Source organism: Gopherus evgoodei, chromosome 5 (genome assembly GCF_007399415.2).
Source record: "Gopherus evgoodei ecotype Sinaloan lineage chromosome 5, rGopEvg1_v1.p, whole genome shotgun sequence".
Classification (NCBI taxonomy): domain Eukaryota; kingdom Metazoa; phylum Chordata; order Testudines; family Testudinidae; genus Gopherus; species Gopherus evgoodei.
In genome coordinates this window covers 142,486,572-142,514,468 of record NC_044326.1, presented here as the reverse complement: position 1 = coordinate 142,514,468, position 27,897 = coordinate 142,486,572, and the positions used below count along the sequence as shown (strand labels likewise).

The 27,897-nt window shown below is 41.6% G+C and overlaps 2 protein-coding genes across 4 annotated transcripts in view; one reads left to right on the top strand and one right to left on the bottom strand.

The window, feature by feature from the left end:
• The first annotated feature begins 232 nt into the window (after positions 1–232).
• POLR2B (RNA polymerase II subunit B) lies at positions 233–27,599 on the top strand. Of its 3 annotated transcripts, none has more exons than XM_030565550.1 (25): positions 233–351; positions 4,329–4,401; positions 5,093–5,243; positions 7,747–7,859; positions 9,983–10,202; positions 11,294–11,452; positions 11,928–12,092; positions 13,063–13,259; positions 14,439–14,558; positions 16,248–16,434; positions 17,978–18,121; positions 18,422–18,561; positions 18,655–18,766; positions 19,103–19,257; positions 19,571–19,769; positions 19,902–20,070; positions 21,259–21,355; positions 23,377–23,471; positions 23,841–24,091; positions 24,188–24,277; positions 24,502–24,609; positions 25,179–25,292; positions 25,404–25,564; positions 26,032–26,227; positions 27,313–27,599. In XM_030565550.1, the coding sequence occupies exons 1-25, from the start codon at positions 333–335 to the stop codon at positions 27,400–27,402; spliced, it is 3,525 nt and encodes a 1,174-aa protein (XP_030421410.1). In that variant the 5' UTR covers positions 233–332; the 3' UTR covers positions 27,403–27,599. The 3 variants fall into 3 exon arrangements, with proteins under 3 accessions (XP_030421410.1, XP_030421411.1, XP_030421412.1); XM_030565551.1 differs by lacking the exon at positions 233–351 and adding an exon at positions 2,342–2,436; XM_030565552.1 differs by lacking the exons at positions 233–351; positions 4,329–4,401; positions 5,093–5,243; positions 9,983–10,202 and having other exon boundaries at positions 7,773–7,859.
• Positions 27,589–27,897, bottom strand: part of IGFBP7 (insulin like growth factor binding protein 7) — a 76,940-nt gene continuing 76,631 nt past the window's right edge. The window contains exon 5 of the mRNA XM_030565095.1: positions 27,589–27,789. Coding sequence (XP_030420955.1) covers positions 27,770–27,789 — 20 coding nt within the window. The 3' untranslated portion in view covers positions 27,589–27,769. The remainder of the gene's footprint in view (positions 27,790–27,897) is intronic.

Here is a 27,897-nt window from a genome sequence, read left to right as displayed (position 1 = left end):
CCGCAGTTCATTGGCGCCTCCTACCTGAGCCGCGCGCACGCGCGTCCCCCGAGTCTCCCCAGTAACTGGTCACGAGGCGGCTCAGGCAGACCGTAGCGCGAAGTGTGCGCGCAGCCGCAGTGCGAACGACAGTGGGGGGAGGCCAGCTCAGTGTGTGCGCAGCCGTGGTGAGAGCCTGGAGCCGCACGCAGCTGCAGTGCGATAAGGAGGCGGGATCCAAACGATGCGCAACCGCAGTCCGGCTTATTGTCATGCACCTGCGCATGCGCAGCCCCCTCGCGGCCACAGGCCGGGCTCGGTAGTTGCAGTGGAGGCCACCCCGCACCGCCAAGATGTACGACGCGGACGAAGGTGAGCGCGCCACAGCCGTGCCCTGGGGGGGCCGGTCACGTCACTTCCGCCGGGAGTACGGGGCCGGGCGAGGGGAGGCTGCCACGGGACACAGGCCCCCGGGACCCTTGGCGCGCGGCCCTGCCGCGGTGACGCCCCGCGCTGGGGGAGCTGTGCCGGCAGAAAGGCGTGGGGGGCTGGGGCTGGGGCTGCAGCGGGGGCGGAGGCGGGGCTGGATGTGGAGCTGTACCCCAGGGCCTCCTTAAGTGTCAGCGCTTCCAGCCACGGGCACAGGCCTTGCTTACCGGCTGGGGGCTCCGTCCTGGGAAGCAGCGACCCTGAACAAGACTAGGGGGATGTGGTGAAGAATCAGCTGACCACGTGCTCCCAGTGCCAGGCCGTGGCTAGGAGACAGTGCCATCCTGGGATGTATAAACGGGGGAATCTGGAGTAGAGAGGTTATTTCACCTTTACATTTGGCATTGGTGTGACTCTTGCTGGACTGTGTCCACCTCTGGTGCCCACAATTCAAGAAGAACTGAAGAGGGTTCAGAGAAGAGCTATCAAAATGATTAAAAGATTGGAGCCTAATAGTGATGGAGCCAAAGAGCTCAATCTATTTAGCCGAACAAAAGGGTGATTTTTATTATAGTTTGCCAATACCTACATGGGAACAAATATTTGAAAATAGGTTCTTCAGTCTAGCAGAGCAGGGTCTAATGCAGTGGTTCCCAACCTTTTTTGTCTGGCGGGCGCCGGACGATGAGCCACTGAGGACCGTGGCCGGCGGACGAGCATCTGCCAAAATGCCACCAGGAAGTGGCAACATCAATAGGCATCACTGCTAAAATGCTGCCAACAAACAGCATCATCCAGAGGCATCGCCGCTGAAAATCAGTGGCATTTTGGCGGCGACGCCTAAGGATGCTGCTGCTTCTTGGCAGCATTTTGGCAGATGCTCATCCGCTGAACAGTATGGCTGACAGTTGAGGCTAGACAAATTCAGATTGGAAATAAAGTGTTTGGTTTTAACAGTAAAAGTAATTAACCCATGAACAATTTACCAAGAATTGTGGTGGATTCTTCATCCCTAGCAATTTTTAGCTCAAGATTGTTTATGCTCCTGGCATTATTGTGGGAGAAGTTCTATAACTAGATGAGGTCAGACTAGATGATCAGAGCGATCCCTTCTGGCCTTGGAATCCGTGAATCTAGTGTAGACTTGGACAGAGGGCTTGTCTACATCACAAAGTTGCAGTGCTGGTGAGGGGGTTACAGCGCTGCAACTTAGGAGGTGTACACATCTGCAGGGCATCACCAGCGCTGCAACTCCCTGTTTGCAGCGCTGCAACTCCCTGTTTGCAGCGCTGGCCGTACTCCTGTTTTGTCTCGGGTGTAGAGGATCCAGCGCTGGTGATCCAGCGCTGGTAATCAAGTGTAGACACTTACCAGCGCTTTTCTTGACCTCCGTGGAATAAGCAGGTATCCCAGCATACCTGAGGAAGCGTCTGGTAATCAAGCAGGTCTCCTTCCCCGGTTTGCAGGGGGGTTCGGGGAACGCGAGAGCAAACCGCGGCGAAGCTGGTCTCCTTCCCCGGTTTGCTCTCGCGTTCCCCGAACCTCCATGCAAGCAGGTCTCCTTCCCTGCGGTTTGCTGTCGCGTTCCCCGAATCCCCGAGCAAGCAGGTCTCCTTCCCTGCGGTTTGCTCTCGCGTTCCCCGAATCCCCGAGCAAGCAGGTCTCCTTCCCTGCGGTTTGCAGGGGGGTTCGGGGAACGCGAGAGTAAACCGCGGCGAAGCTGGTCTCCTTCCCCGGTTTGCTCTCGCCTTCCCCGAACCCCCCTTGAAGCCGCCCAACAGCGCTGCAGTGTGGCCACATCTAACACCACTTGCAGCGCTGGTTGCTGTAAGTGTGGCCACTCTGCAGCGCTGGCCCTATACAGCTGTACTAATACAGCTGTAACAACCAGCGCTGCAAAATTGTAGATGTAGACATACCCTTAGGCATTTCAACAAGTGACCTAGTTTTCAGAAGTGCTGAGCACACAGCAGCTCCTACTGGAATCAAAAGTGGCTGATGGGAAACTGGTGGTTTGAAAAAATGGAGGTATGTATTGAGGATCCTAGTATTGAGCCCCTGTTTTTGAAAGTTTCAGCCTTTGACCATATTCAGTATTTTCTGTAAATTAAAAAGTGTAAGGGCAAAACTTAAATATCTGCGTGAATGTCCAATGTTCTTGATGCTACAAGTGAAAAATGTGTTTTTAGCATAACAAAAACTTTGAAAGATGCTTAGATATTGAAATAGCTTGTCCATAGTTCCTAAATAAACAGGAAACTGAAACATCTTGTAAGACACAACTGAAAGTTAATTGATGTTTACCAAAGGCATAAAGGGCCTCATCCAAAGCCTACTGACTTCAGTAAAAATCTTTCTTTTGACTTTAATGAGCTTTGCGTTGAATTCAGACTGACTTATTAATTGGTACTGTAGGGTAGCACAAGTTTTGAGTGCTGTCATGCATATTCTGCTGCGTGGTGGTAAAGTGTTAGGAACAGATGCTTAACCTTAAGAAACAAAGTAGACTGAATCCTATAGTTCCCATAAAAGTTCTTTTTGTAATAAGTCTTCGTAGATTGCCTACTTTTTCTCAAGGACCAGTGGAGTAATAAAATTTTTCTGTGTTCCAGATAAAAATATTGTAATTTTATTTTTGTTACTGTAGTCCTTAGGGTCTCCAGACGTCAACCAGGACTCCACTGTGTTAAGTGTTGAGCAAATACAGTAACTCCTCACTTAAAATTGTCACAGTTAATATTTTTATGTTACTGATAAATGAGCATGTTCTCTAATTGAAAGTTGCTCAGTGCTTCCATATAACATTGTTTGGCAGCCGCCTGCTTTGTCCACTGCTTGCAGAGAGCGCAGCCCGTTGGAGCTAGCTGACGGGGGCTTGGAACCAGGGTGGACTGGCAGCCCCCCATCAGCTCTCCGCTCCCCTAAGTTCCCTCTGTGCCAGCTGCCTAGCAGGCTATCAGTTGCCAGGCAGTTCAGCTGTCCCTCCCCCCACTGCTGTGTGCTGCTCCTGCCCTCTGCCTTGGAGCTGCTCCCAGGAGCCTCCTGCTTGCTGTGCGTGGTGGGGGGAGGGAGAGCCCTAATGTCAGGATATCCCCCTCCCCATGCTCCTGCCCCACGCTCCAGCGGGGGTGTGGTGGGGGGAGACAATAACATGACAGGACTCAGAGTGGAGGGAGCTTGCTGGCAGCAGCTGCTGTCTCAACTGTGCTGATCTATTTAAAAAGGCAGTGTGCTTAGAGTGGAGTCAAGGTACTTAAAGAGGTAATGCCCTTCTCTCTCTTTCATGCTGTCTCCCCTCCTTCCATTTGTGCTGTAAGTAGAGTATGAGGCTACATTAATAACAATGTGATGAGCCTTGAGGGCTGAGTGAGTGCTAGTTCATCATTAGCAGTAAGGCATTCCCTGGGAAATATTCCACCCTCTTCTACCTTCTGACTCCACCAGCTCAACCAAGCTTCACAATCATCATTTCTGTTTACAGTATTAAATTTTGTTTAAAACTTATACTCTGTGTGTGTATAAATTTTAAACACACACACAGTCTCTTGTATGGTGAAAAAAAATTTCCCTGGAACCTAACCCGCTTCCCCCATTTACACTAATTCTTATGGGGAAATTGGATTCGCTTAACATCGTTTCACTTAAAGTAACATTTTCCAGGAACATAATGACAACGTTAAGTGAGGAGTTACTGTACAGAATGAAAGATGGTCCCTGCCCAAAGAGCTTACTGTCGAAGTATGACAGGAAAGCTATGAACACAGCTTACTGTTATCCCACTTACAGTTTTTATTAAGTTCACTAGATTGCAGAAAAATAATGCATTTGTGTACAGCCATTGAGTATTTAGTAGCTATATACAGCCAAAGAAAACATGAATGAATAGAAAGACTGATTTGAGTGTTCTGCTTTCTTGGTAGATATGCAATATGATGAAGATGATGATGAAATCACTCCAGATTTATGGCAAGAAGCATGCTGGATAGTTATTAGGTAACTTTATCAAACTTTCTAAGAAATGTTAAAAATAGTGAAGTAATCAGTCAAGTGCACCCTTAGCTAAAACGGCATATAGTATTTATTAGTATTAGATAACTACTTGTGATGGAAATTTCAAGATTTTCATGTCCAAAATCATAAATGCTTTCTCTTTAAGGTTGAAAGAACTGTTACAAAGAGAGAATATAAGACTTTAGACTACTGGTACTATGTATAAATGGCCAAAGGTCAATGGTTTTGTAAGTCATTGCCTTCCTAGACAATCTAAAAGGTTTTCCATAGCAAGTTCAGCACTAACACAATATTTTCCATTATTGCTTGTGGGTGCAGAGCTACGTTTATGCGATTATTGCTAAGAATAATGCTAACGTAGTGAATTGGTAAGTTAAGGCTCTGATCCCACAGCTTCTTTGCATGTGGGTCAATAGGGAACAAAGTTGCAGGATCTGGGCATAAATATTACTGTCTATTTTTTTGAAAGTTTCTTTGGAACAATTGTGCTGTGGGAAGAAAACAATGTTGAAATACAAGCAAAGATTTTTGTTTCAGAGCGCAATAATATCCTTTGATTATTTACAGTATGTTTATCTTGAATTTTTAAACATTACCTGATAATTACATAGTATATGAATATGTAAACTCAGAATTTTTGTTGACTAATTGAATGTGCCTTATTTTTTTTAAGCTCCTATTTTGATGAGAAGGGGTTGGTCCGACAACAGCTGGATTCTTTTGATGAGTTCATTCAGATGTCTGTGCAGAGAATTGTAGAGGATGCCCCACCTATTGATCTACAAGCTGAAGCGCAGCATGCCACAGGGGAAGTTGAAGAGCCAGTAAGAGAGATCTTTGCAGAATTTCATTCTTTTAATCATACAGATATGAAAATTGTGCTGGGAGTTCTTATTTTAGTTGAACAGCTGAAGGCTGCAGAGGCAGATCCAGTCAATTAGTGCATGATATAGCTAAAAAGAAATGCATATGCTACTAATGGGGACTTGGGGGGAAGGAATGGGTCATTAAAGCAGTTGAAACTTGTAATGTTTTTGACAAAAATGGTATGACCATAATTAACTTTATCAAGGGCGAGAAATATCATTTTTTTAACCTTTATTCATTTCCCACTAGATTTTCAGAAATTTTCGCACCCACATCTAGGGCCAGATATTTAAAAGGGCTTAGCTCTCATTATTCTCATTTGGCATGTTACCAAATTGTATTTCTTAACTCCAGAAGCATTGATGTGCTGCATGTGATCAGAATGCCATTCTCAAACTTTTGGAACTTAATTTCAAAACATTGTTTTCAATCTAGGCTAAGTGAATGTTACACTTATGGACACAGTTCATATCAAGTTTAAAGAAAAGCTGGCTGGAGCGAACTGAAGATCTTGATACAAGATCTAGTAACCAAAAGATACTTATCCTCACGCAGAGTAACAAATAACTAGATTTCTAGTTAGATTGTAAACCCGTTGAGATGGGGCAACCGTCTTTTTAGTTCTGTGTTTGTACAGTGCCTAGTACAGTGGGGTCCTGCTCCATGACTGGGGTTCCTAGGTGCTGTGGTAGTACAAATACTAAAACTAAAGCAAACTTCAGAGCCAGTTATGAAATAATTCATCATAGGGTGCAACTTACTGTAAAAAATGTAAGCTATCTATAATAGGGATTGGAATGGAAGTGCCTTTTCCATCATAAATAAAGTTGCTAATGTTAGGCTATAGTAAACCAATGCAAACAATAAGTATATTAAAAGAATGACTTGAATTCACTGCTGAACATATTGCATTTAACAGAGTTAGAAACTGTCAGAACTCATTCATGAAACAGACAATGACAGTGGGAAAACTTGAACAGCTTATGATCTGAAATACAGCTCCTGAAGCAGCTAAATTAGGTTTTCTCCTTTTTATATTATCCATCTCTATTACCAGATCAGCTCAGTGTGCATCTATATCTGATGGTGCCCTGGCCAGCTGAGTAAGGAAACTCTTACTGGGGGCATAAGAAGTGGCCATAAGGAGAATGTGCATCCTGCTGAAATCCAAGTTTTTCTCTCTCTCTGTTTTTCCCCTGTTCTCTGACCAAGAGGTCTTTTTATGCCTTACTACTGGATGGATGGATAGAATTGCTCCCACCAGAGCTTATGCAATGTGGAAATCGCCAGATACTCTAGAAAAAGATGATGCTGTTGCACTGACATAAGGCTTTTGCCTGCAATTTTGTGTCATCTTCACATAACTCCTAGTCTTCCCTTTCCACCACCTGCAAGAAGTCACGGAGAGTCAAATTCTCATCTACCACTTGGTAGCGTTTAGTGTATTGAGATGCTACAATTATATGCACAGTAGAAATATATGTAAATAAAATAGTCCTGGCTTTGTGCCATTGATCAATTCCAGGACTGTTTTGTTGTGTACTTCTGATTTAGACTGGTTTGGGAGTAACAAAGCCATGTAAATATTTAATGTCTCTTACAGGATATATTTTCAAATAAATACTGTGATTTCAAGTTCTTGTATCTTAGTAGATTTTTAATACTATTATAAATTCATATTTACATATTTCCTTACTGACTCAGTAAATATTAATGCCCTTATTTCTTGAAGGCAAAATAATATTATAATGTGATCTGATCTTACTGGACAGTAAAACATCTAGTTCAGCAAATGTGTGCAAATCTATAGACAAATATGCATTTTAATCTGCTTCTCCACGACCTTTCTCAACCCAAGCCAGTGCAGGATTGTCCCTTACAATATCTTTTTTTTCTCATAATTTGTCTGGTTTGTAAATAAACAATCTGCTTCTATCACTGCTCCTGAAACTAATAGATTTCATTGTCAGAAAACTTTTCCTGGTAATCTTCCTAAAACTTTCCTTTCCTTTAGTTTTTATCACACTCTTGCTAGTGAATAACCCCGTGTAGCATGCTAAATAATTATTCTCCCTCTTTAGTGTTACGAACGCTTCAAACTACTTGGAGACTCTTGTGTTTCTCTTTTTTTGCATCCCCTCCTGTCCAATATCTTTAGTCATGGCTAAGAGAATCTCTACATAATTAAGACTTTTCCACATGGGTCCAGATCTTAATCATTTACTTTTTTATTTTTTTCTGAATTCTCTTGTTTATCCTACATCTGCGTTAATGAGGCATCCAGTGAAGTGTTGTAAGTGAAGTTTGTCTTTAGACATATAGAAGAGGATTACCTCTCTAATCTGTGAACTGGGATGTGTGTGTGTGTGTATATATATTATTAAACAAGCTCTAATTCTCTCATGCATATTGTGACTTGCATTCTGATTATTAAAATTAGTTATTTTGGGTTATTTTCAGCCACGATATCTGTTGAAGTTTGAACAAATCTATCTCTCCAAGCCTACGCATTGGGAAAGAGATGGCGCACCTTCACCCATGATGCCCAATGAAGCCAGACTGAGAAATCTTACGTAAGAAAAAGCTCCTTAGCAGCTGTTGGATACCATGAAGGAACAAATTTGCAATCTAAATTCATAGGATTTTCTCTAATTTTAACTATGCCCTGTAAAAGAGAGAGAGAATTACTTCCTTATATTTAAAACAAACTACTTGAGTATTAAGTCCAAAGATCATTGGCACTTTATTACCAAGTAATATAATTTAACAGTACGAACAATTTCTTGGAATAACTTTCAGTCCTTTATTTTATGCCTTCTCTAGTTTAGAATGCATTATCTTCATATTGTAATTATATTGTCATGGATGGGTATAAACTGTTCAGGAAGGATGAGGGGGGAGAAAAGAAGGAGGAGTTGCAGTGTGTGTCAGAGCGGTATGATTGCTCAGAGCTCCAGTATGAAACTGGAGAAAAACCTGTTGAGAATCTTTGGGTTAAGTTTAGAGGTGAGAGCAACAAGGGTGATGTCATGGTGGGTGTCTGCTATAGTCTACCTTATCCTCCTAGTCTGGTGGAGAAGGCTTTTTTCGGAGAACTAACAGAAGTTTCCAGATCACAGGCTCTGGTTGTCATGGAGGACTTCAATCACCCTGACATCTGCTGGGAGAGCGATACAGCAGTGTGTAGACAATTCAGGAAGTTTCTGGAGAATGTTGAGGACAACTTACTGGTGAAGTGCTGGAGGAATCAACTAGTAGCCGTTGTCCTGGGACCAGTTTTGTTCAGCATCTTCATTAGTGATCTGGATGATGGGATGGTTTGCACCCTCAGCAAGTTTGCAGATGACACTAAACTGGGGGGAGAGGTAGATATGTTGGAGGGTAGAGATAGGGTCCAGAGTGACCTAGATAAATTGGAAGATTGGGCCAAAGAAGTCCTTGCTGAACCTCATCAGATAAGTGCAGAGTCCTGCACTTAGGACAGAAGTATCCCATGCACTTCTACAGGCTGAAGACAGACTGGCTAAGTGGCAGTTCTGCAGAAAGGGACCTGGGGATTACCGTGGGCGAGAAACTGGATCTGAGTCAGCAGTGTGCCCATGTTGCCACGAAGCTAATGGCATATTGGGCTGCATTAGTAGGAGCATTGCCAGCAGATCGAGGGATGTGTTTATTCCCCTCTGTCGGGAATTAGTGAGGCCACATCTGGAGTATTCCATCCAGTTTTGTGTCCGTCCCCCACCGGCAGGAATGTGGACAAATTGGAAAGAGTCCAGCGGAGGGCAACAAAAATGATTAGAGAGCTGGGACACAAGATTTACAAAAAGAGGCTGAGGGAACTGGGGCTTATTTAGTTTGCAGAAGAGAAGAGTGAGGGGGGAATTTGATAGCGGCCTGAAGGGGTTCCAAAGAGGATGGAGCTCAACTGTTCTCAGTGGTGGCTGATAACAGAAGCAGCAGCAATGATCTCAAGTTGCAGTGGAGGATGTCTAGGTTGGATATTAGGAAAAAGTATTTCACTTGGAGGGTATGAAGCACTGGAATGGGTTACCCAGGGAGGTGATGGAATTTCCATTCTTAGAAGTTTTTAAGGTCCAGCTTAACAAAGCCCCGGCTGGGATGATTTAGTTGGGGATTGGTCCTGTTTTGAGCAGGGGCTTGGGCTGGATGACCTCCTGAGGTATCTTCTAACCCTAATCTTCTATAATTCTAATGTTATAATATAGCAGGGGTGGCCAACCTGAGCCTGAGAAGGAGCCAGAATTTACCAATGTACATTACCAAAGAGCCACAGTAATGCATCAGCAGCCCCTACATCAGCTCCCCCACCCCACTCCCAGTGCCTCCCACCCACCTGCAGCCTCGCAGATCAGCACCTCCCGCTCCCTCCCTCCACTTCCCAATCAGCTGTTTTGTGGCATTCAGGAGGCTGGGGGTGGGGGGGGAGGAAGGGGGCAAAGGCATGGCAAGCTGAGGGGAGGGGGCGGGAAGGGGTGTAGCAGGGGCAGGGCCTGTGGCAGAGTCAGGGGTTGAGCAGTGAGCACCTCCTGGCACATTGGAAAGTTGGTGCCTGTAGCTCCAGCTCTGGAGTCGGTGCCTGTGCAAGGAGCTGCATATTAACTTCAGAAGAGCTGCATGTGGCTCTTGATGTTGGCCACCTCTGTAATACAGTCATGTAGTATTTTCTTTTTCATAGATATTCTGCCCCCTTGTATGTGGACATAACTAAAACAGTTATTAAAGAAGGAGAGGACCAGTTACAGACACAGCATCAGAAAACCTTTATAGGAAAAATTCCTATCATGCTCCGTTCAACATACTGCCTGTTGAATGGCTTGACTGATCGTGATCTTTGTGAACTGAATGAATGTCCTCTTGATCCTGGTGGCTATTTCATTATTAATGGATCAGAAAAGGTAAAGAATTAGATTTCACATGAAGAAATGTTTTTTTTTTTAACCGATACTGAAAATTCCACATTACACTTTGAAATGGGTCTACTATGACACGTTTTCCTCTTTCTACCAATCAGAAAACATTTTTTGATAGCTTTGTTTCTAGTTCTAACACTGTAGTGGCTGGTCTAACTCTGAAAAGTGGCAGTATAAAAATGGCACCTTCTAACTCAACAAACCTTTTTCTTGTTATTCAGAGTTGTATGTACTTGTTCTAGTGACAAAATAGGTACTTGCTACTTTTATTCTTATTCAGCAGAACCAGCATCTGTAGTAAGTTCTGTTCCATCATGTGCCTCATCAATTAAATTGTTTGCCAAGTTCCTTTAATGTGCACCTATGTAAACGCGTTGAAGGCACTATGACTGCACAGCTGTCAATAGAGGCATAATTTGGCCCTCAGCATCTCTGCTGTTGGTGTGATGAGGGGGGAAAAAAAACAACAAAATTTCAACTGCCAGCCCTGAGCATCAGATTAGGTTATTTATTTGTGCACTGAGCACATTTGACATGGAAATTAAGACAACAAACATGGAATCAGTCTTCTGATGCCATTTTTACAGTTTTTCAGATACAATGTGCTAAACCTTAAGGCATTCTAAGACCTCTACGGAGCAGTATCTAAATGCATCACTACTAGACAATGCAATAAATGTGTTCTAAAACCCTGTGATCTTGGAGTGTCCCTTGTTTCTGGTGTGCTATATTAAGTAATACTGTTACGTGATATTTCCTTAGAACTCTGTTCTTCTAAAGGTGAAAAACGCCAGCACAACAAGCAGCCTTTAGCCACATAACAATGTGCATATAGTTATGTGGAGAGCTTAACAAGTACTATTATGCTATTATACAGCACTGCTAATAAGGATAGTACAGAACAAGCTAGATTTTAATAGCTGGGTAAGAACAAGACTGGCAAATTGACAACAAATAGTCATGGGTTTAAAGTCAATTTAAAAACTAAACATCCTACAGGTATTGCATGTTTTATATTTACTTACTGTAAACATACTCTTACCTGGTTATTCACAATGCTTTTGTTTCCAATATAGGTTCTGATTGCTCAAGAGAAGATGGCTACAAACACAGTGTATGTGTTTGCAAAGAAAGATTCAAAATATGCTTACACAGGAGAATGTAGATCCTGCCTGGAGAATTCCTCTCGACCAACTAGTACTATATGGGTTAGCATGCTGGCCAGAGGAGGGCAGGTATGCATGACTGATAATTTAATAATGGTGGATATTTTATATTTGGCTTATGTTTGCGCTGAGCTTTTCTAAGACTTTTTGGAGTTTTTTCTTTATGTTGTATCTCATGGTATTTAAGTTTAGGGCTTTTTGGAGAAACTGTGTGTTGGCTTTGAAGAGTTTAATTAAATATGTATTTGTGATTAGATTTTCAAATCTAAGTATGTAATTGTAACCTCCTGAATAAGATAAAAAATGTTATTCAGTAGCTGTTCTGTGGCATTCATAGTTTAAAAACAGATGCATTAGAAATGGGACAGACCTAATCTAATTATATTTATGGTTTTTGTAGATGGTAATTCTTTTCAGTTTCAAAAACCATATTTATTCAAGAGAATTAAGTAATTTTATTCAAGTCATTTAAAGTCCAGAAAAGTTGGTTTGTTTGAAATCAATCAAATGCATTTGAGACTCATCTACCTTGTCCCTCCTCTAGGGTGCAAAGAAGAGCGCTATTGGTCAGCGTATTGTAGCAACTCTGCCATATATCAAACAAGAAGTGCCCATCATTATTGTTTTCCGTGCATTAGGTTTTGTATCTGACAGAGACATTTTAGAGCACATAATTTATGACTTTGAAGATCCTGAGATGATGGAAATGGTAATGTATATTAAATAATGGTATGGGTCATGATGTTAAGTGAGCTAAAGTCTAAGTCTGTCTACTTCTACTATATTCAAAGTATCCTGTCTATATCCCAGTTGTAATTTTAAGACTCATGTACCACTTGAATCTTAAATGTTCATTTTTTTTTGCATTGGTTAAAGTAATAAAAGTTCTCTGCAATAAAACAATTATGGTAAATGTACATTTACCTGAAGTGCTTGTGTGGGAATGGAAGAGTGCTGTTTGCTATTCAGTTACAGGATCTGATCCGGCTCCCATTGTAATCAGTGGCAAAAATCCCACTGATGTCTGTCTAAACTATCTTTTAGTGCACTGCCTTCTGTGCCACACTGATCCACAGTTGTGTTTTACAAAAAGCTGATCTGTATTTACTGTTTTTAAAAAATAAACAAAAAAAACCCCACTACTTAGCTGCGAAGTAGCTGGAAATCATGTTTAATGATACAATCCTGTGAACATTGCTACTTTTAAAGATCCAATTATCATGTGCTGGTTTAGAAGTATTTCTTACTTGAAAGTGCATTGTCTGTGGTGACTGCCATCATGTTAGCTAATTTGGTATTAATACCATAGCATATGAAAGGTTTATTTAAACTGTCATCACCCACTAAATTTTACTTTTAAGTGAAACATGCTTAATTGTAACGTCAGAAAATAATTCTACATGCGCTGCCACTTTTGTATTCATGTCTTATTCTAGAATACCTGAATAAGGTCTTGCTGCCCCTTTAAAAAAAATATTTTCAGGAAGTTCTAGTAATCAACTATACTTACATAAATATTCAAAAAATAGTTTTTCCAAATATAATTCTCCATTATACTGCAATAACTGATTATTTTTTTTAAACAGCTATGTAACTGAAATCCTGAATCATCCATGGATGTTTTCATCTATTTTCCCCCCTCCTCTGATGCAATGATTTTGCTTCCTTTTGTGCATTAGGTCAAACCTTCCTTGGACGAAGCATTTGTTATTCAGGAACAGAATGTTGCATTAAACTTCATCGGGTCAAGAGGTGCAAAGCCTGGTGTTACCAAAGAGAAAAGAATTAAGTATGCGAAAGAAGTCTTACAGAAGGAAATGCTTCCACATGTTGGTGTCAGTGACTTTTGTGAAACCAAAAAGGCCTATTTTCTGGGGTATGACCTTTTTTTTTTTTTTTTTGGTCTTAAAGCTGTCATTCATCTGATAGTTTCCCTATCAACTCAAAATTGATTCAAAATTTAGTTTAGATATTTTTGAAATGTAAGACTGGTAGAAATGTTTCCACAGTTTTCAAAATAATACTACTGTAGTGTTTGCAACCCAGTCCTTGCGGCATTGAAATGGCAGAAATAATGATAAATTGAATTTTAAGTTGAATGTGGTGTTAGTGACCTAAATAAAGACACTACAGTAGAACCTCATAGTTACGAACATCTTGGGAATGGAGGTTGTTCATGACACTGAACAAAATGTTATGGTTGTTCTTTCGAAAGTTTACAACTGAACATTGACTTAATACAGCTCTGAAACTTTACTATACAGAAGAAAAATGCTGCTTTTAGCCATCTTAATTTAAACAAAATAAGCCCAGAAAGTTTTCTTACCATGTCAAATCTTTAAACTTTCCCTTTATTTTTTTAATAGTTTACATTTAACACAATACTCTACTATATTTGCTTTTTTTAAATCTCTGCTGCTGCCTGATTGCATACTTCTGATTCCAAATGAGGTGTGTTGTTGACCGGTCAGTTCATCACTCTAGTGTTTTATAATTCGGTTCTATTGTGTTGCTAATTTATTGCTTGATTTGATAGTGTAGTTGTGGTGCAGGCTGATGACTGACTGTAAGGCCATGTAGTGTATTCTTGGTCATCTAAAATTATTTAGGTGATACCACCTTGCTCAGTGCCTAATGGTATACAGGCAGTCAGTCCCTGCATCAGGAGCCCAAGGCCCCAGTTCAGTCAGTTGGTGGCCCCCATGCTCATGCAGAGCCTTGTTGACTTAACTGGGGCCTAAATTAGACAATACAAGACCAAGGAAAAGCACACTGGTTGGCCAGGTGAAGGTCCAATCCAAAAGTGGGGTAGATTGTTTAAAAAATAATTCTCCTTTAGGGTCTGTATTGACTTAAATAAGCAATGGGTTTTTAGGACTTGTGCTTATTAACCTGGTAAAGAAGTCTGTGTTTAGAAATGCAATAATTTCATTTGATTTAGGATTGACAATTCATAGGCACCCCAGTGGATATGTCCTGTAAATAGTTGTCTGGTCTTGGTGATGAATGTCTGGTTCTAATTAAAATACAAAGTAAGTTCTCTTTATCTTATTAGGTACATGGTTCATAGATTACTACTGGCAGCTCTGGGCAGAAGAGAACTCGATGACAGAGATCATTATGGCAACAAAAGACTTGATCTGGCAGGGCCATTGCTTGCATTCTTGTTCAGAGGGTAAGCATGGTAAACAAAATTGTAGCTATTGAATGGTATTCAAATGTTAAAAAGGGTCTGATTTCATGTAATAATTGTTGGTGGAGGTGGGAGAGGCCCGCGGTGGCAGGAGCGCCGGCTGCTGAGCGTCCCCGGGAGGAGGCGCCTGGCTGCGACCATGGATCGGTACCTGCTATTCGTGAGCTAGGAGGAGCGGAGAGCCCCGCGGCGCTGAGCGCATGGCAAGTGTGGGTGAGCGGGAATTGGTGGTGGACAGAGAGCCCTGCGGCAAGGAGCTCGCGTACTGTGGGGTCATGCGCTGCCCGGAGCGGCTCCTCCAGACACAGCCAGAAGGGACTCTCTCACCGGGTGGTGCTAGTTGCGCTGGTGTGGTGCGCCACGGAGTCCTGAGTGGATGAGCCGGCTGGAGGCGGACGGGGTGCTCTGCCCTGACTCCCGCCCCTACACACACCCAGCTCTCTGACCTGAGCCCCACAGCCCTGCACACACCACAGGCCCCTGCCCTGAGCCCTGTACCCCCTTTATACACACCCAGCCCTCTGCTTGACTCTCTTCACCCCCCCCCACAACCCCAGCCCTGACTCTGCCACCCCCACACATACCCAGCTCCCCCCCCGTCCTGACACCTGTATCCCCCTCACGTGCCCCCAGCCCTCTGCCCTGACTCTCTTGCACCCACATCCCCACCCTGAGCACCAAATGGGAGCTCCTGAAACCCCCCCCCCACATTCCCACCTGCACCCCTTGCATCAAATGGGAGCTGCCCAGGTAAATGCCCCACACCCAAACCACCTGCCCCCACCCTGAGGCCCCTACCTCATTCTAGCTCCTGGCCAGACCCTTCACCCCAGCCCTGTGCTCGGTCCACTCCCATCCTCAACTCAGTGCAGAGAGAGGAAGAGAATGGGCCAGAACCAGGGAGAAGGTAGGTACCCACTGTATGTGGGCAGGGGCGGGACCCCAGACTTGCAGTGGGCTGAGTGGGTCTGGCAGCCGGGATCCCAGCTGGCAGGAGCTGGTGGATGGAACCCCTGAGTGGCAGTGGACTGAGCCGCTCAGCCCACTGCCGGTCTGGGATCCTGGCCTCCGGTCCCGCACAACCTGCTGCTGGTTTGGGGTTCTGGCTGCTGGACCCTTGCCAGCCGGGGTTCCAGCTGCAGGCCCCACTCAGCCCGCTGCCGGCCTAGGTGAACAGAACCCCAGACCAGCAGTGGGCTGGCGGCATAAGATGGACATTTTAATTTAACTTTAAATGAAGCTTCTTAAACATTTTGAAAACCTTGTTTTATTATAAAATAAACAAGAGTTTAGTTATATATTATATAGATGTATTGAGAGAGACCTTCTAAAAAACATTAAAATGTATTACCGGCATGTGAAACCTTAAATTAAAGTGAATAAATGAAGACTCGGCACACCGCTTCTGAAAGGTTGCCGACTCCTGCTGTAGGATGAGGCGTTTATATGCCTTTATATTTATGCTGCCTAATGTAACTGTGGATGGAATCCTTATCCATATAAAAATGTAATTCTATTTTTGACTCCTGTGAAGCATTTCACTTCTATTTTCTGTGTCCTGTTTTCAAGAACTCTCCGTAAATCTGTTTGATTAAATTGACCTGCTACAGAATGTTACTACAGTTACCCTTCCTGGCTTCTAACAATTACATTTTCTGCTTTCTTTAACAGAATGTTTAAGAATTTGCTCAAAGAAGTGAGAATATACGCACAGAAATTTATTGACAGAGGGAAAGATTTTAACTTGGAACTGGCAATTAAAACAAGGATTATATCAGATGGTTTGAAGTACTCATTGGCTACTGGAAACTGGGGTGATCAGAAGAAAGCTCATCAAGCCAGAGCAGGAGTATCTCAGGTAACATAGCTAAATAAGTCTTAGACAAGGCATAGGTTTAGTCTTGTAAAAGATGCTGTCCACCTACCCAGAATGCTCATATTAAAAACTCTCTTTAAGATTCTGTCACAGAGTTTTTATGTTGGCTAGGCGGTCACTACAGAGCATTCCTGGTATACATCAAAGGTGAACAGAGTTCTTTCAGGGTCAGCCCTACTATGGAAGTTGCTGAACGCCCAAATGCACACAGTTAAAAGTTCTGCCAGTATAGTAATATCTCAGGCGGAGACCTAGCTGTGATTCTGGGAGCTCTTCGGTGCCAGCTGGCAAAGGGCGTACCATACCGTAACGCAAAACACCTGATGTACTTCTTGCTCCAACAAACTGTTGTCATAATGTGTATCTGAAAGGTGTCATGTAAGGTATCCTATCCAGACTGGTAACACACTGGTCGTTAATGTTGTTGTATGATATGTGTAAAGAATTATAGATGTGTGTGCTGGAAATATGTTCCAAACATGTGTTTGGCAAGCAGTGCGTAAGCCCAGCCTGTCCGAGACAAATGAATGTTGTTTCGCCTGCTTGACTGTCTCCAGTGTAAATTGAGCCAGGTGAGGCCAGAAACCAGGAGAGTACATTTACATATCTGTTAAATGAAGCCCTTAAACTAGCAAGTGGGGAAGATGACCACTTAATGATTATGACAAGGGATGGAGGGTCAATCCCCAGGAAGCCTTTCTGGCTAAAGAGACAATGGGTTTTAATGAAATACAAGCAGAAACAGAGATTGACTAATTGGGGACAAAAGAGGCCAGAGCGCTCAAAATCTGGGAGAGTTGGATCCTCCAGCCAAAGGGGTTGAAGTCTCTGGGAACTGACTGTAGGTGAAAAACCTGCTCACACAAAGATTGTAAGTTGCTAAAGTTGTTTTAGTCAGTAGAATGTGTGTGTGTTGGTTTGTTTGTAACCTTTCGTCTCTTTCACCCTTGCTTGAAATCACTTAAGTCTATCTGGGTTGTTAATAAACTCATTCTTTTATTACAGACCATGTCAGTGATTTTATGTTGAAATGAAGTGTGGGACTTTAGCTAATCTAACAGGCTGTTGTGTGCTTTGTCTTTTTGGAGGCAGCAAATTTAACTTCTGTGAGTGGTCAGTGAGAGGGACTGGACACTGCAGAAAAACATCTCTGGGGAACCTGGGTTCACTGTTACCTGCAAGGGAAGGTTTGGACTGGCAGAGTCCTGAAGAGTTTGCCGGTAAGGCAGACAAGCTGACGTGTCAGCACCCTGACACAGAGCTTAGCAGCAGTAAAGCTAACTCTTGCTGAGGCAGAGTGGTAATACAGTGGCTCACAGTTCTGGGTGACCTGGGCAAGACATTGCACTAGTCTAAGATGAATTGAGGTGAACTGATTTCTGGTTATCATTACTTTGTTGAAAGGCATAAAGATAGTTGTCAGTTTACGTGATAAGTGACTTCCTTCTAGTAGGCATTTTGAAATGGTTTGAAATAAAGAGGACAGCTTGGGTGTCTAATTTTGAAATCTTACAATTACATGTAGGTGTTAAACCGCCTGACCTTTGCATCCACACTTTCCCACTTGAGACGCTTGAATTCTCCAATTGGTAGAGATGGTAAACTAGCAAAGCCCAGACAGCTGCACAATACATTGTGGGGAATGGTCTGTCCTGCTGAGACTCCAGAGGTAACTCAAGTTGCATTTAAACTAATGTATTCAAAAGCATATTTACTTGTATTATGGTATAACATCTGCAGATTAGTTGCAATATGTAATTGCATTTTAATTTTTGGTATTTAATTTAAAATATTTCAGATTTAAAGTTAAATTTGCAGTGAAGGCATAAGATGTTTTTTAACTAAAGTAATTGTGTCTGAATCCACTATCAATTCTGTGTATGTGTTTTCTTGGAAAGTATTTGTCTAGCTTTTTTAAAGGCATATTTGATTTGTTGGTTTTTACAACAAAACTAAATCTGTTTGTTAGGGCCATGCAGTAGGACTTGTGAAGAACTTAGCCTTGATGGCTTATATTTCTGTGGGGTCTCAGCCATCTCCGATTCTGGAATTTTTAGAAGAATGGAGTATGGAAAATCTAGAAGAAATATCTCCAGCAGCCATTGCAGAGTATGTATAAATGAGTTTGTCTCAGAATAATTTTAAACTTTTTAATTTAAAAACCCATTTTTTAAAAATAATTCTGGGCTTTCCTTTGCATAGTGCAACCAAGATCTTTGTTAATGGCTGCTGGGTAGGAATACACAAAGATCCAGAACAGCTGATGAACACACTAAGAAAATTACGTCGTCAGATGGACATCATTGTGTCAGAGGTAAATTTTCTGAATGAACGACCATGTAAATTCTAGCTGGGAAGGATGGAATGTAGTAGGCAGAACACACCTTTCCTAGGTATGAGTACAAGCGGAAAGCCTTTTCAAAGGCTTCGTGACTAAAACCATTTTTAAAGAGAATTTAGCTGAAAACTGCCCTTTTCAAATTGGAACCATGTTCAGTGGAGCACTAATACTCAGAGCATACCGTAGACAGTAGCTTAAAGGCTCCCACTTTGTTATAGCTCCTGCTGTGTGTACCATGACTCTTGTTCCATGGGTCATACAAAGACTCTAATGTGTGTACCCATTAATTCTCATTGTTTGCATATTCAGGTCTCCATGATCAGGGATATTAGGGAGCGAGAAATCCGCATCTATACTGATGCTGGCAGAATCTGCAGGCCACTTTTAATTGTGGAAAAACAAAAGCTGCTGTTGAAGAAGAGGCATATTGACCAACTAAAAGAACGAGAGTATAACAACTACAGGTAAGAAATCTCCCCAGAACAGGAGAAATGTCTTGCTCTTTCTTCTAAATGTGATGTATACTTCTGAGGGTTTGTTTTGAAGTCAGCTGAAGCTGCAAGCCACTCTTGTATTTAAAAACTTGTTACTTGATTACTTAGTGTGTTCTACACAGTGTTGCTTATTATCACCATAGAGCGTGATTGTGTCAAATCAAGGCAGTGGTGTATTCCCTAATTTCAGACAAGATAAGTCTTGCTTTTTGACATCGCTAATGAAATCTGTATTAAATGTTACTTTTGAATAGTAAGGCACTGAGACAGTTTGATTGTTTAGTTGGCAGGATCTTGTGGCCAGTGGTGTAGTAGAATACATCGACACGCTAGAAGAAGAGACTGTGATGCTGGCAATGACTCCAGATGACTTGCAGGAGAAAGGAGTCGCATACTGTTCAACTTACACGCATTGTGAGATTCACCCATCCATGATCCTAGGAGTATGTGCATCTATTATTCCTTTCCCTGATCACAACCAGGTCAGTAGCCTCTTTCTTTCTTATCAACTTTAAAAGAGAGAATATAATCATGTTTAACATATGTAGACATGTATATGCATGAAGAGTTTAATAGATGTTCTGTTGACACTGCTTCTTTTCTTGCCTTCGTAGTCTCCTAGGAACACATACCAGTCTGCTATGGGAAAACAGGCTATGGGAGTTTATATTACAAACTTTCACGTTCGTATGGATACACTAGCCCATGTGCTATATTACCCTCAAAAACCCCTTGTGACTACACGCTCTATGGAGTACTTGCGATTTAGAGAGTTACCAGCAGGTATGTTATGGCTTAATAAGCAAACCTAAAATGTATTGCATAAAATGTACACAAATACTAATACAGTCAAACCCCGCCATAGCGCAGAATCCGATATAATGCCATCACAGGTTGGCTCCCCTTTACGGTACAGTATAATACAGGTAGGTACTATACCAATGGTCACCAACACCATGGCAGGGGAGAGAAGCTGCAGCCCCGCACTTGCCAGGGACGGAGAGCGCCAGTGCTCCCTGTCCCCCGCAGGTGTGGGGCTGTGGCTTCTCTCCCGCTTCAAGAGGAGCCGCGGCTCCCCACCTGCTGGGGACAGAGAACTCTGGGGCTGCGGGTGCCGGTGCTCTTGGTCCCTGGCAGGTGCGGGGCCGCAGCTTCTCTCCCACTTCGAGAGAAGCCGCGGCTCCCCGCCTGCCGTGGACAGAGAACTCCAGGGCTGCCAGTGCGCTCTGTCCCCCGCAGGCGCAGGGCGGGAGAGAAGCTGTGGCCCCGCACCTGCGGGGGATAGAGAGCACTGGTGCCCGCAGCCTGGAGTTCTGTCCTCAGCAGGCGGGGAGCCATGGCTCCTCTCCCCTGCTGGGCACTAGGCACCAGGGGCACTAGGCGTTGCACCTCAATGCACCACTTTGGGGCCCACTGAAAACCTGACTGGTTTGAAACCCCGCTATACCGCGACTCCGCATTTAGCGTGATGTAATTTTCTGGATCCCAAAGGTTGTGTTATAGCGGGGTTTCACTGTATGTAAAGACCATTCATTATGGTGAAAAGTAACTAGGATTGTGCTTAGTAGTAACTTCTGGTTATTCACATTATTGTGCCTTGTAATATGGGCATCATTAGCTATAAGGAGATTTTCTCAGCATAGCTGCTGAGGCCACAACATGCATACAGTATGTTAAAAAGAACCCCCCCCCCCATTTAATTGTTGGAAATAGTGTATTTTTCATCAGCATTTGTTAGATCTCCACAAGGGGTCACTGTTGTATTGAAAGTTCTAATCGATGGGGTATTCTGATTTTGTATTTATTCAGTACCACATGGCCTATACTGTGATTGTGTGTGTGTGCAGTGGAGATTTGCTTTAATAAATGGCCAGGCAGTGTAAATGTATGGAATGCAGTTCATTTTGAATGAAGAAGCCTTGCTTATATGAGCTGTAGATCCTTTAAACATTTGCTGCGTTTGCATTACAGGTATCAACTCAATTGTGGCTATTGCGTCATACACTGGTTATAATCAGGAAGACTCTGTCATCATGAACCGTTCTGCTGTTGATAGAGGTTTTTTCAGGTATGGTTTTCCTGAACTTTGAAGTGTGGAAAATTGCTCATGTAAATTTTATGGTTGATTTTACTCATTAGAAGATTTAAATCTTTCCCAGTCTTTATTCAGATATCTAAAGGACATAACATGCCTTTTCTAAGCCTCTATTTTAACTTAGATATTTTAAAATACTACTAGCAGTGGATTACTGCCTATTGTTGTTAGTGTGTTAAAATGTACAGTTGCTTTTTTAACCTATTTTTGTTTTGTTTTTTTTAAAAAGTCACTTATAAAAGTTACAACTGCCACAGCAAGAAGATGCAGAACTAGCAGTTCCAGTGAATAACTAGGGCCAAAGTTAAAAACATGACACGCTTTCCCAACCAACCTTCTTCCTGCTCTTGCTTTAAAGTTAGCTCTTGCTCACTGCATTGAATCATATTTGTATGTAGATAGGATTTGGATGTCTTCTCGTGTGAACTGTCAGTTATGTGAGCCCCTTGATGCCAGGCATTTGAGCTTCCCAATATAATCCTATTGTTAGCCAGGGAAGTGGTAAATGCTTGCACAGAGGATTTTTGTCTGTGTTCTAGAATAAGAAACATAGCCATTATTGGTGCAAATATTCATTGCTGGGACCTTTCGCCACTTGGCCGCAGTAACAGCTGAATGATATAATGGACACATTCATTGTTGTCTTTTGGCTATCTAGGTCCACATTCTGTTCTACTTTTGGTTGGATAGACCCTAGAGGCGTGTTCGCTCTTCACATCTGGTTACTTACGTAGAATAAGAAATGAGAAGCTGGGCTGGATTTTTATGAACCGCATTAATTATTATTGCTCAAAGTGAGCATTGGTTATGTTCACTGGCACATTTTAAAAATAAAAAAAATTTCAACTTCAAGTACGGCTGTGGATGCATACGCCAGCCTTTAAGGCAGCATTTTTAAAAGAAAGAAAAGGAGAAAAATTGAAAAACCTGAATAAAACCAAAGCGCGCTATTGTATCGGAGGTGTACTTCAGAGTGCAGCTTAATAGATGCTGTGGGGAGGGGGGCGGAGAACTGTTCTTAATTACTCATCACTGGACACGTGATGTTCTAGTATGTGTGTACAGGGGTGGTGGTGTTTATATTAGCATTTGGGTGATGGGATGCTATCAAAACATGCAAGCTAAAAGGCGGGAAAAGGGGTGAAACATGAGTAAAGTGATCTGGGTGGTAACACAGGGCTAACACAATTCCGTTTTTTGTAAGATGTATAGTAGATCCCAAAGTCGCCACCATTTGCACTAACCAGCAGTTTATTTGTAGACATCTCAGAGTAAAACTGTGAGAAGTGACTATCATAATGTCCTTGTGGGGTTCATTGTTTCTCCTGGATTTGCTGTAGAAGTTGTACTGTAGTATCCAAGTAAAAACTTCTTGAGTGGGACCTGTGCATTCTTTCAGCCTTGTCATTACTGGTAACCCTAACCCAACTGTGCTGTGAGCCAGGGCAGTTTGTTTTCAGTTTTTTTTATTTTGTTTAAAATGTCCTGGGAATTTCAGTTTATTACAAAAAATTAAATTAAAAGTGGATGAAAATCAGTACAAAAACTAACCCCAGTTTTCTAAGTAAATACCAGGGTTGTTATGGGGGAACAAAAGGACAGGAAAAAAGCAACAGACAGAAAAATAAGTAAAAGAAATTTATGCTGTGGCTTATTGCATGAACTGCACGTTAACACTCTGTACTCATGCACATCTATGTTTGTATGTATACATCTACTACATTGCCTGACATTTACACTCATCAACAAACACTATCTAATGTAATAGAGCAGATTTTATTTTTTAACAATCTGTATTTTCATTCACTTGAATGATCCAAATTTGCGTGAAAATCAGTTTAAAAAAAATCAGCTTTTGCAAAATCTAGGAATTTTTCTGGACAAATCAATAAAACCAGAAAAGGGCCTCAGTTGTGATGCAGATGGGGTTATAGCACAGAACTTAAAGAACACTGATATCTAAACAAGTTTTTTCTTTTTAAATTTTCTTTCAGATCTGTGTTCTATCGCTCATATAAAGAACAGGAGTCCAAGAAAGGATTTGACCAAGAAGAAGTTTTTGAAAAACCTACACGTGAAACTTGTCAGGGTAAGAGATGATGGCAGATGGACGAAACAAAGCCTGCAAATAGTAGCCAGACTTTGTCAGACAGAGTCCTTCATGTTAACCTTACTATATTTGACTGTATTGAACTGTAAACATGAAAATGATAAATTTGTGCTCTTAGTACAAAGAAACTTGTATTGTCAGTAAAAATACAAATATTCCTTTTCTGGAAATGTTGGCAACATGTACATTTATAGTAGAATCTGCATTTGCTAAATATGTTATGAATTCACAACACTGGAGTGTACTTGCAAATATGGTGTCTGCTATTCTGAGAATGTGATCCTTAATGTTTTTGTAGAAATACTTTGAAGGATTTTTGGCTCTGAATTCATTTGTCTTTAATCTCAGGTATGAGGCATGCCATCTATGACAAATTAGATGATGATGGTTTGATAGCACCTGGTGTACGTGTGTCAGGAGATGATGTCATCATTGGCAAAACAGTAACTCTGCCTGAGAACGAAGATGAACTGGAAAGCACTAATAGACGATACACAAAGAGGGACTGTAGCACTTTCCTACGAACTAGTGAGACTGGTATTGTAGACCAGGTCATGGTAACCCTTAACCAGGAAGGATACAAGTTTTGCAAAATTAGGGTCAGTACCAGTGTCTCTGGCTTCTGGATTGTTTATACTTATTCCCTTTAAAAGAAAAAAAAAAGTCACTGATCTAACGTTTTCTGTTGCCTCCAGGTGCGCTCTGTGAGAATCCCACAAATTGGAGATAAATTTGCCAGCAGGCATGGTCAGAAGGGTACCTGTGGTATCCAGTACAGACAAGAGGTAGCAACTTTTTTTCCTGTTGTATATCTCACTGTCCAGTGAAAATTGCGTATTAATGTGGATTGCCTGCAAAATAAGTTACTTTAATATATTGATTTAAATTTAACCTCTCTTCAGTTCTTATTTAAAATGTCTTTGAGTCATTTAAGTTAAATTGGATTTTTATTTTGTTGAAACTCCCTAGCTTCTCAAGAGGCATAATGAGAATCTCTTTCCTGCTTTAGGATATGCCTTTCACCTGTGAAGGCATCACACCTGACATAATCATCAACCCCCATGCCATCCCTTCCCGTATGACAATTGGTCACTTGATTGAATGTCTTCAAGGGAAGGTAAGGAGAACAGTTTGTGTTGTGTAGCTAAAATCTGAGAATTAAACTGCATTTGTCTTATCTTGTGGAGAAGCTGATCTGCTAGTTCCTGGTATTTGTTAACCCACAAAAGAATGATGATCGAGTTCCTATTTGAGGATCTAGTAACAAAACAAAAGGTATATTAATTTCCTTAGGGAGAAGCCAGAGTTTTATCTTCAGTGGGTCAAACCACAGTGTGCTTATTAGCAGAATTTCTTTGCTGCTTTTATTGACAGAATTACTATACAAGCAGTCTCCTAATCTATGGAAAAGAAAGGAGTAACAGAGTTAGGCTAGTGTTAAGTGCTTCTGAAAATCCCTCCTGTAACTTGTGTGTCTTAAATTTTTTGTTTCAACATAAATATATCCATTGCATTAGAAAGTTTTTTAGGTTGGATCCAGTCTTGGGCTTTGGGTCTGAAATCTTAACAGTGGGAGTAGGTTAGCTTTTTCAAGTTACCTGCATACTGTCTGACTACTTTCATATAGAATGCACAGCTTGTGTCTAGACAAATTTACAGTATTCAGCAAACCCTTTTTCTCTATAGGTATCGGCAAACAAAGGAGAAATTGGTGATGCTACACCTTTTAATGATGCAGTCAATGTGCAGAAGATTTCCAATCTACTATCAGATTATGGCTATCATCTGAGAGGAAATGAGGTACAGTGCTCAAAATGCCAGTCCAGCTAAAGGTTATTGGTTTGTTTTGATAAATGTTGTTAATATGTCTAGTTTAGGCTTGTGCTTCAGAGATTGTATTCTTTACTTCAGGTTCTCTACAATGGCTTCACTGGACGCAAAATCACATCACAAATCTTCATTGGTCCTACTTACTACCAGAGGTTGAAACATATGGTAGATGACAAAATTCATTCCCGTGCAAGAGGGCCAATTCAGATTCTTAACAGACAACCAATGGAAGGTAGATCTCGGTAAGAATATTTGTGGATTTTTTTTATGAATGTCCTTGAAGTCCCACAGTTGGTTTGCTAAGGTAGAGAAGAATTAGCTGCCTCAACTGTACAGCAGTATCTTAACTGGCTCATTCAATTAGCCACCCTTTTGGAGCTGATGGTAATGTGCTTAGGTTTGGACAGATAAAACATGATGTTGTCATTTGTAGTAGAGTTTGTTGTGGTTTTGTCTGTTCAAACACTATTGTCATCTGTTGTAGAAATTTCTTAGCCATGTGACTGTTAGTGGGAGCAGCAGTTTTATAATTTGACTGACTTCTTCCCAGTGATCGTATTTTGGGGAGAAGGAAAAGAGATGATGGGTACAGAGACACCGATTTGTAGTACTGCTGATGTATTTGTACAGAATTAGGTCTCCATATTAGCTGCTGGAACCATCATTTTTGACTTAATGATAAAATATTCTCTCCCCCCGCCCCCCCAAGCGACGGTGGCCTTCGTTTTGGAGAAATGGAGCGAGACTGTCAGATTGCTCATGGAGCAGCTCAGTTTTTAAGAGAGAGATTGTTTGAGGCTTCAGACCCATACCAAGTTCATGTTTGCAATCTTTGCGGAATAATGGCAATAGCTAACACAAGGACACACACATACGAGTGCAGGGGGTGCCGTAATAAAACACAGGTATGTATGGATTTCCTCGGCAAGTATTTCTGTTTGCAGTCAAGAACAAACAATGATTAAAGGAGTATGATGGTGAGTGAGGATGAAGAGGGAGGGCTAGTGGTAAAAGAAACAACACAAATTAACCCAATAGTTACGATATAACTACAAGTGTCTTGTTTTTTCTAAGTGTCAGAGTTCACTCATGTTTCCCTATAATAGCCAGAATTCTGGCTGTCATTTGGCAGGAAATTTCACTTAGGTGTTTTATAATACTGGGTTTTCAGAGAACTTAACTAAAAGTGAACATTAATTCTTAATGTTTTGTGGAAAACTGATGCTGTAAAACTCATGGATGGATTTGATGGCTTTGCCACTACTCTAACTCTTCAGAATATTATGTTTTGGTTGGGAGAGGAATACATTTAAATGTCACATAGTTGAGGAGCTGGGGGAGGGAAATCACAGGGTTTGAATTAATATGGAAGTTTATATTCAAGTATAAACTGTAAATAGGATTGTTTTTCTCTACCATAACTCAGTCAGTTACTCCGTCAATCTCTAAGGAGCTTAATTGTCTGGTAATAGTTAATATGCACAAATAAAATATCTTGACCAATAGGAGCAAAAGAGAGAGGTTTTGTCTACAGTTTTTGACCACTGAAGGACAAGTCTACTGTATTAAAATGATAAATTATAACTGATGCTCCAGGTGAGGCTTGAACTCACAACCGCAGCATCATGGCTTTATAAGTACTGTGTGCTAACCCATTGCACCGCTGGAGCCCATAAAGCTGAGTGCCTGGACAGGGGCTCTAACCCTGCACCCTCAGATTAAAAGCCTGATGCTCTACCAACTGAGTGTTGTGTTGATCTGGACCCCATAGAGAAACATGTCAACACTATTGAGTAAAGTAATTCCACCCTGATGGATATGATCAGTCATCACTTCAAGGTGAATTGTAAAGACTTTCCCTAAAAGGCTAACAAAAAAATAACTTCATATGAAGCACTAGACCCCCAAACATATTTACTCAGTGGGTAGGGAGAGTGAAATTAATCTTTAAAAAGATACCATAAACTAAATTTTCTTACCTCCCTTTCAGATTTCCTTGGTGCGAATGCCATATGCCTGTAAACTTCTCTTTCAAGAGCTGATGTCCATGAGTATTGCACCTCGTATGATGAGTGTTTAGCCTTTAAAAGGCTTTGCTTTTGTTCTGATTTTACGTATCTGCTTGTGCGGTTCTAGTGTTCCATTTTAAAAAGATTTTGAATGCAGAATGTTACATGTCATTTACGTCAGGTTATGTTTTGCATCTGAACACTTTGTTTAAATGATCTTGAGCTTACTTTTTGTAAATAGAAATAAAGATTTGTAGTTAAATGTGAATTACATTTTATTTGTATGTCTGCCAAAAGCATGTAAGCAAAACATGACGAAAAGGAAGAATGAGTCAGATAAGGAACTGAGTATTAGGCTCTAGCCGAGAAGTCAGTGGCTGCAGCTTTCCAGAATCCTACTTTATCATTTATGCACAGTTTAAGTATTGAGTCCTCACGTCACAGCTCTGCACCATCATCTGGGGAAAAAAACAAAAAGGGATGAGGGTTCATATTACCAGAGGGTAACACTACAGATACTCGAATATGAATGAAGTGAATTTTCTGTTTGTTCTTCATTATCCATA

What these genes read in the sequence shown, in the direction of transcription:
- POLR2B (XM_030565550.1), top strand. An exon ending in CAGGGGAAGTTGAAGAGCCA is followed by an intron (nt 5,244 to 7,746) that starts GTAAGAGAGATC and finishes GGTTATTTTCAG; the next exon opens with CCACGATATCTGTTGAAGTT. An exon ending in GCCAGACTGAGAAATCTTAC is followed by an intron (nt 7,860 to 9,982) that starts GTAAGAAAAAGC and finishes TCTTTTTCATAG; the next exon opens with ATATTCTGCCCCCTTGTATG.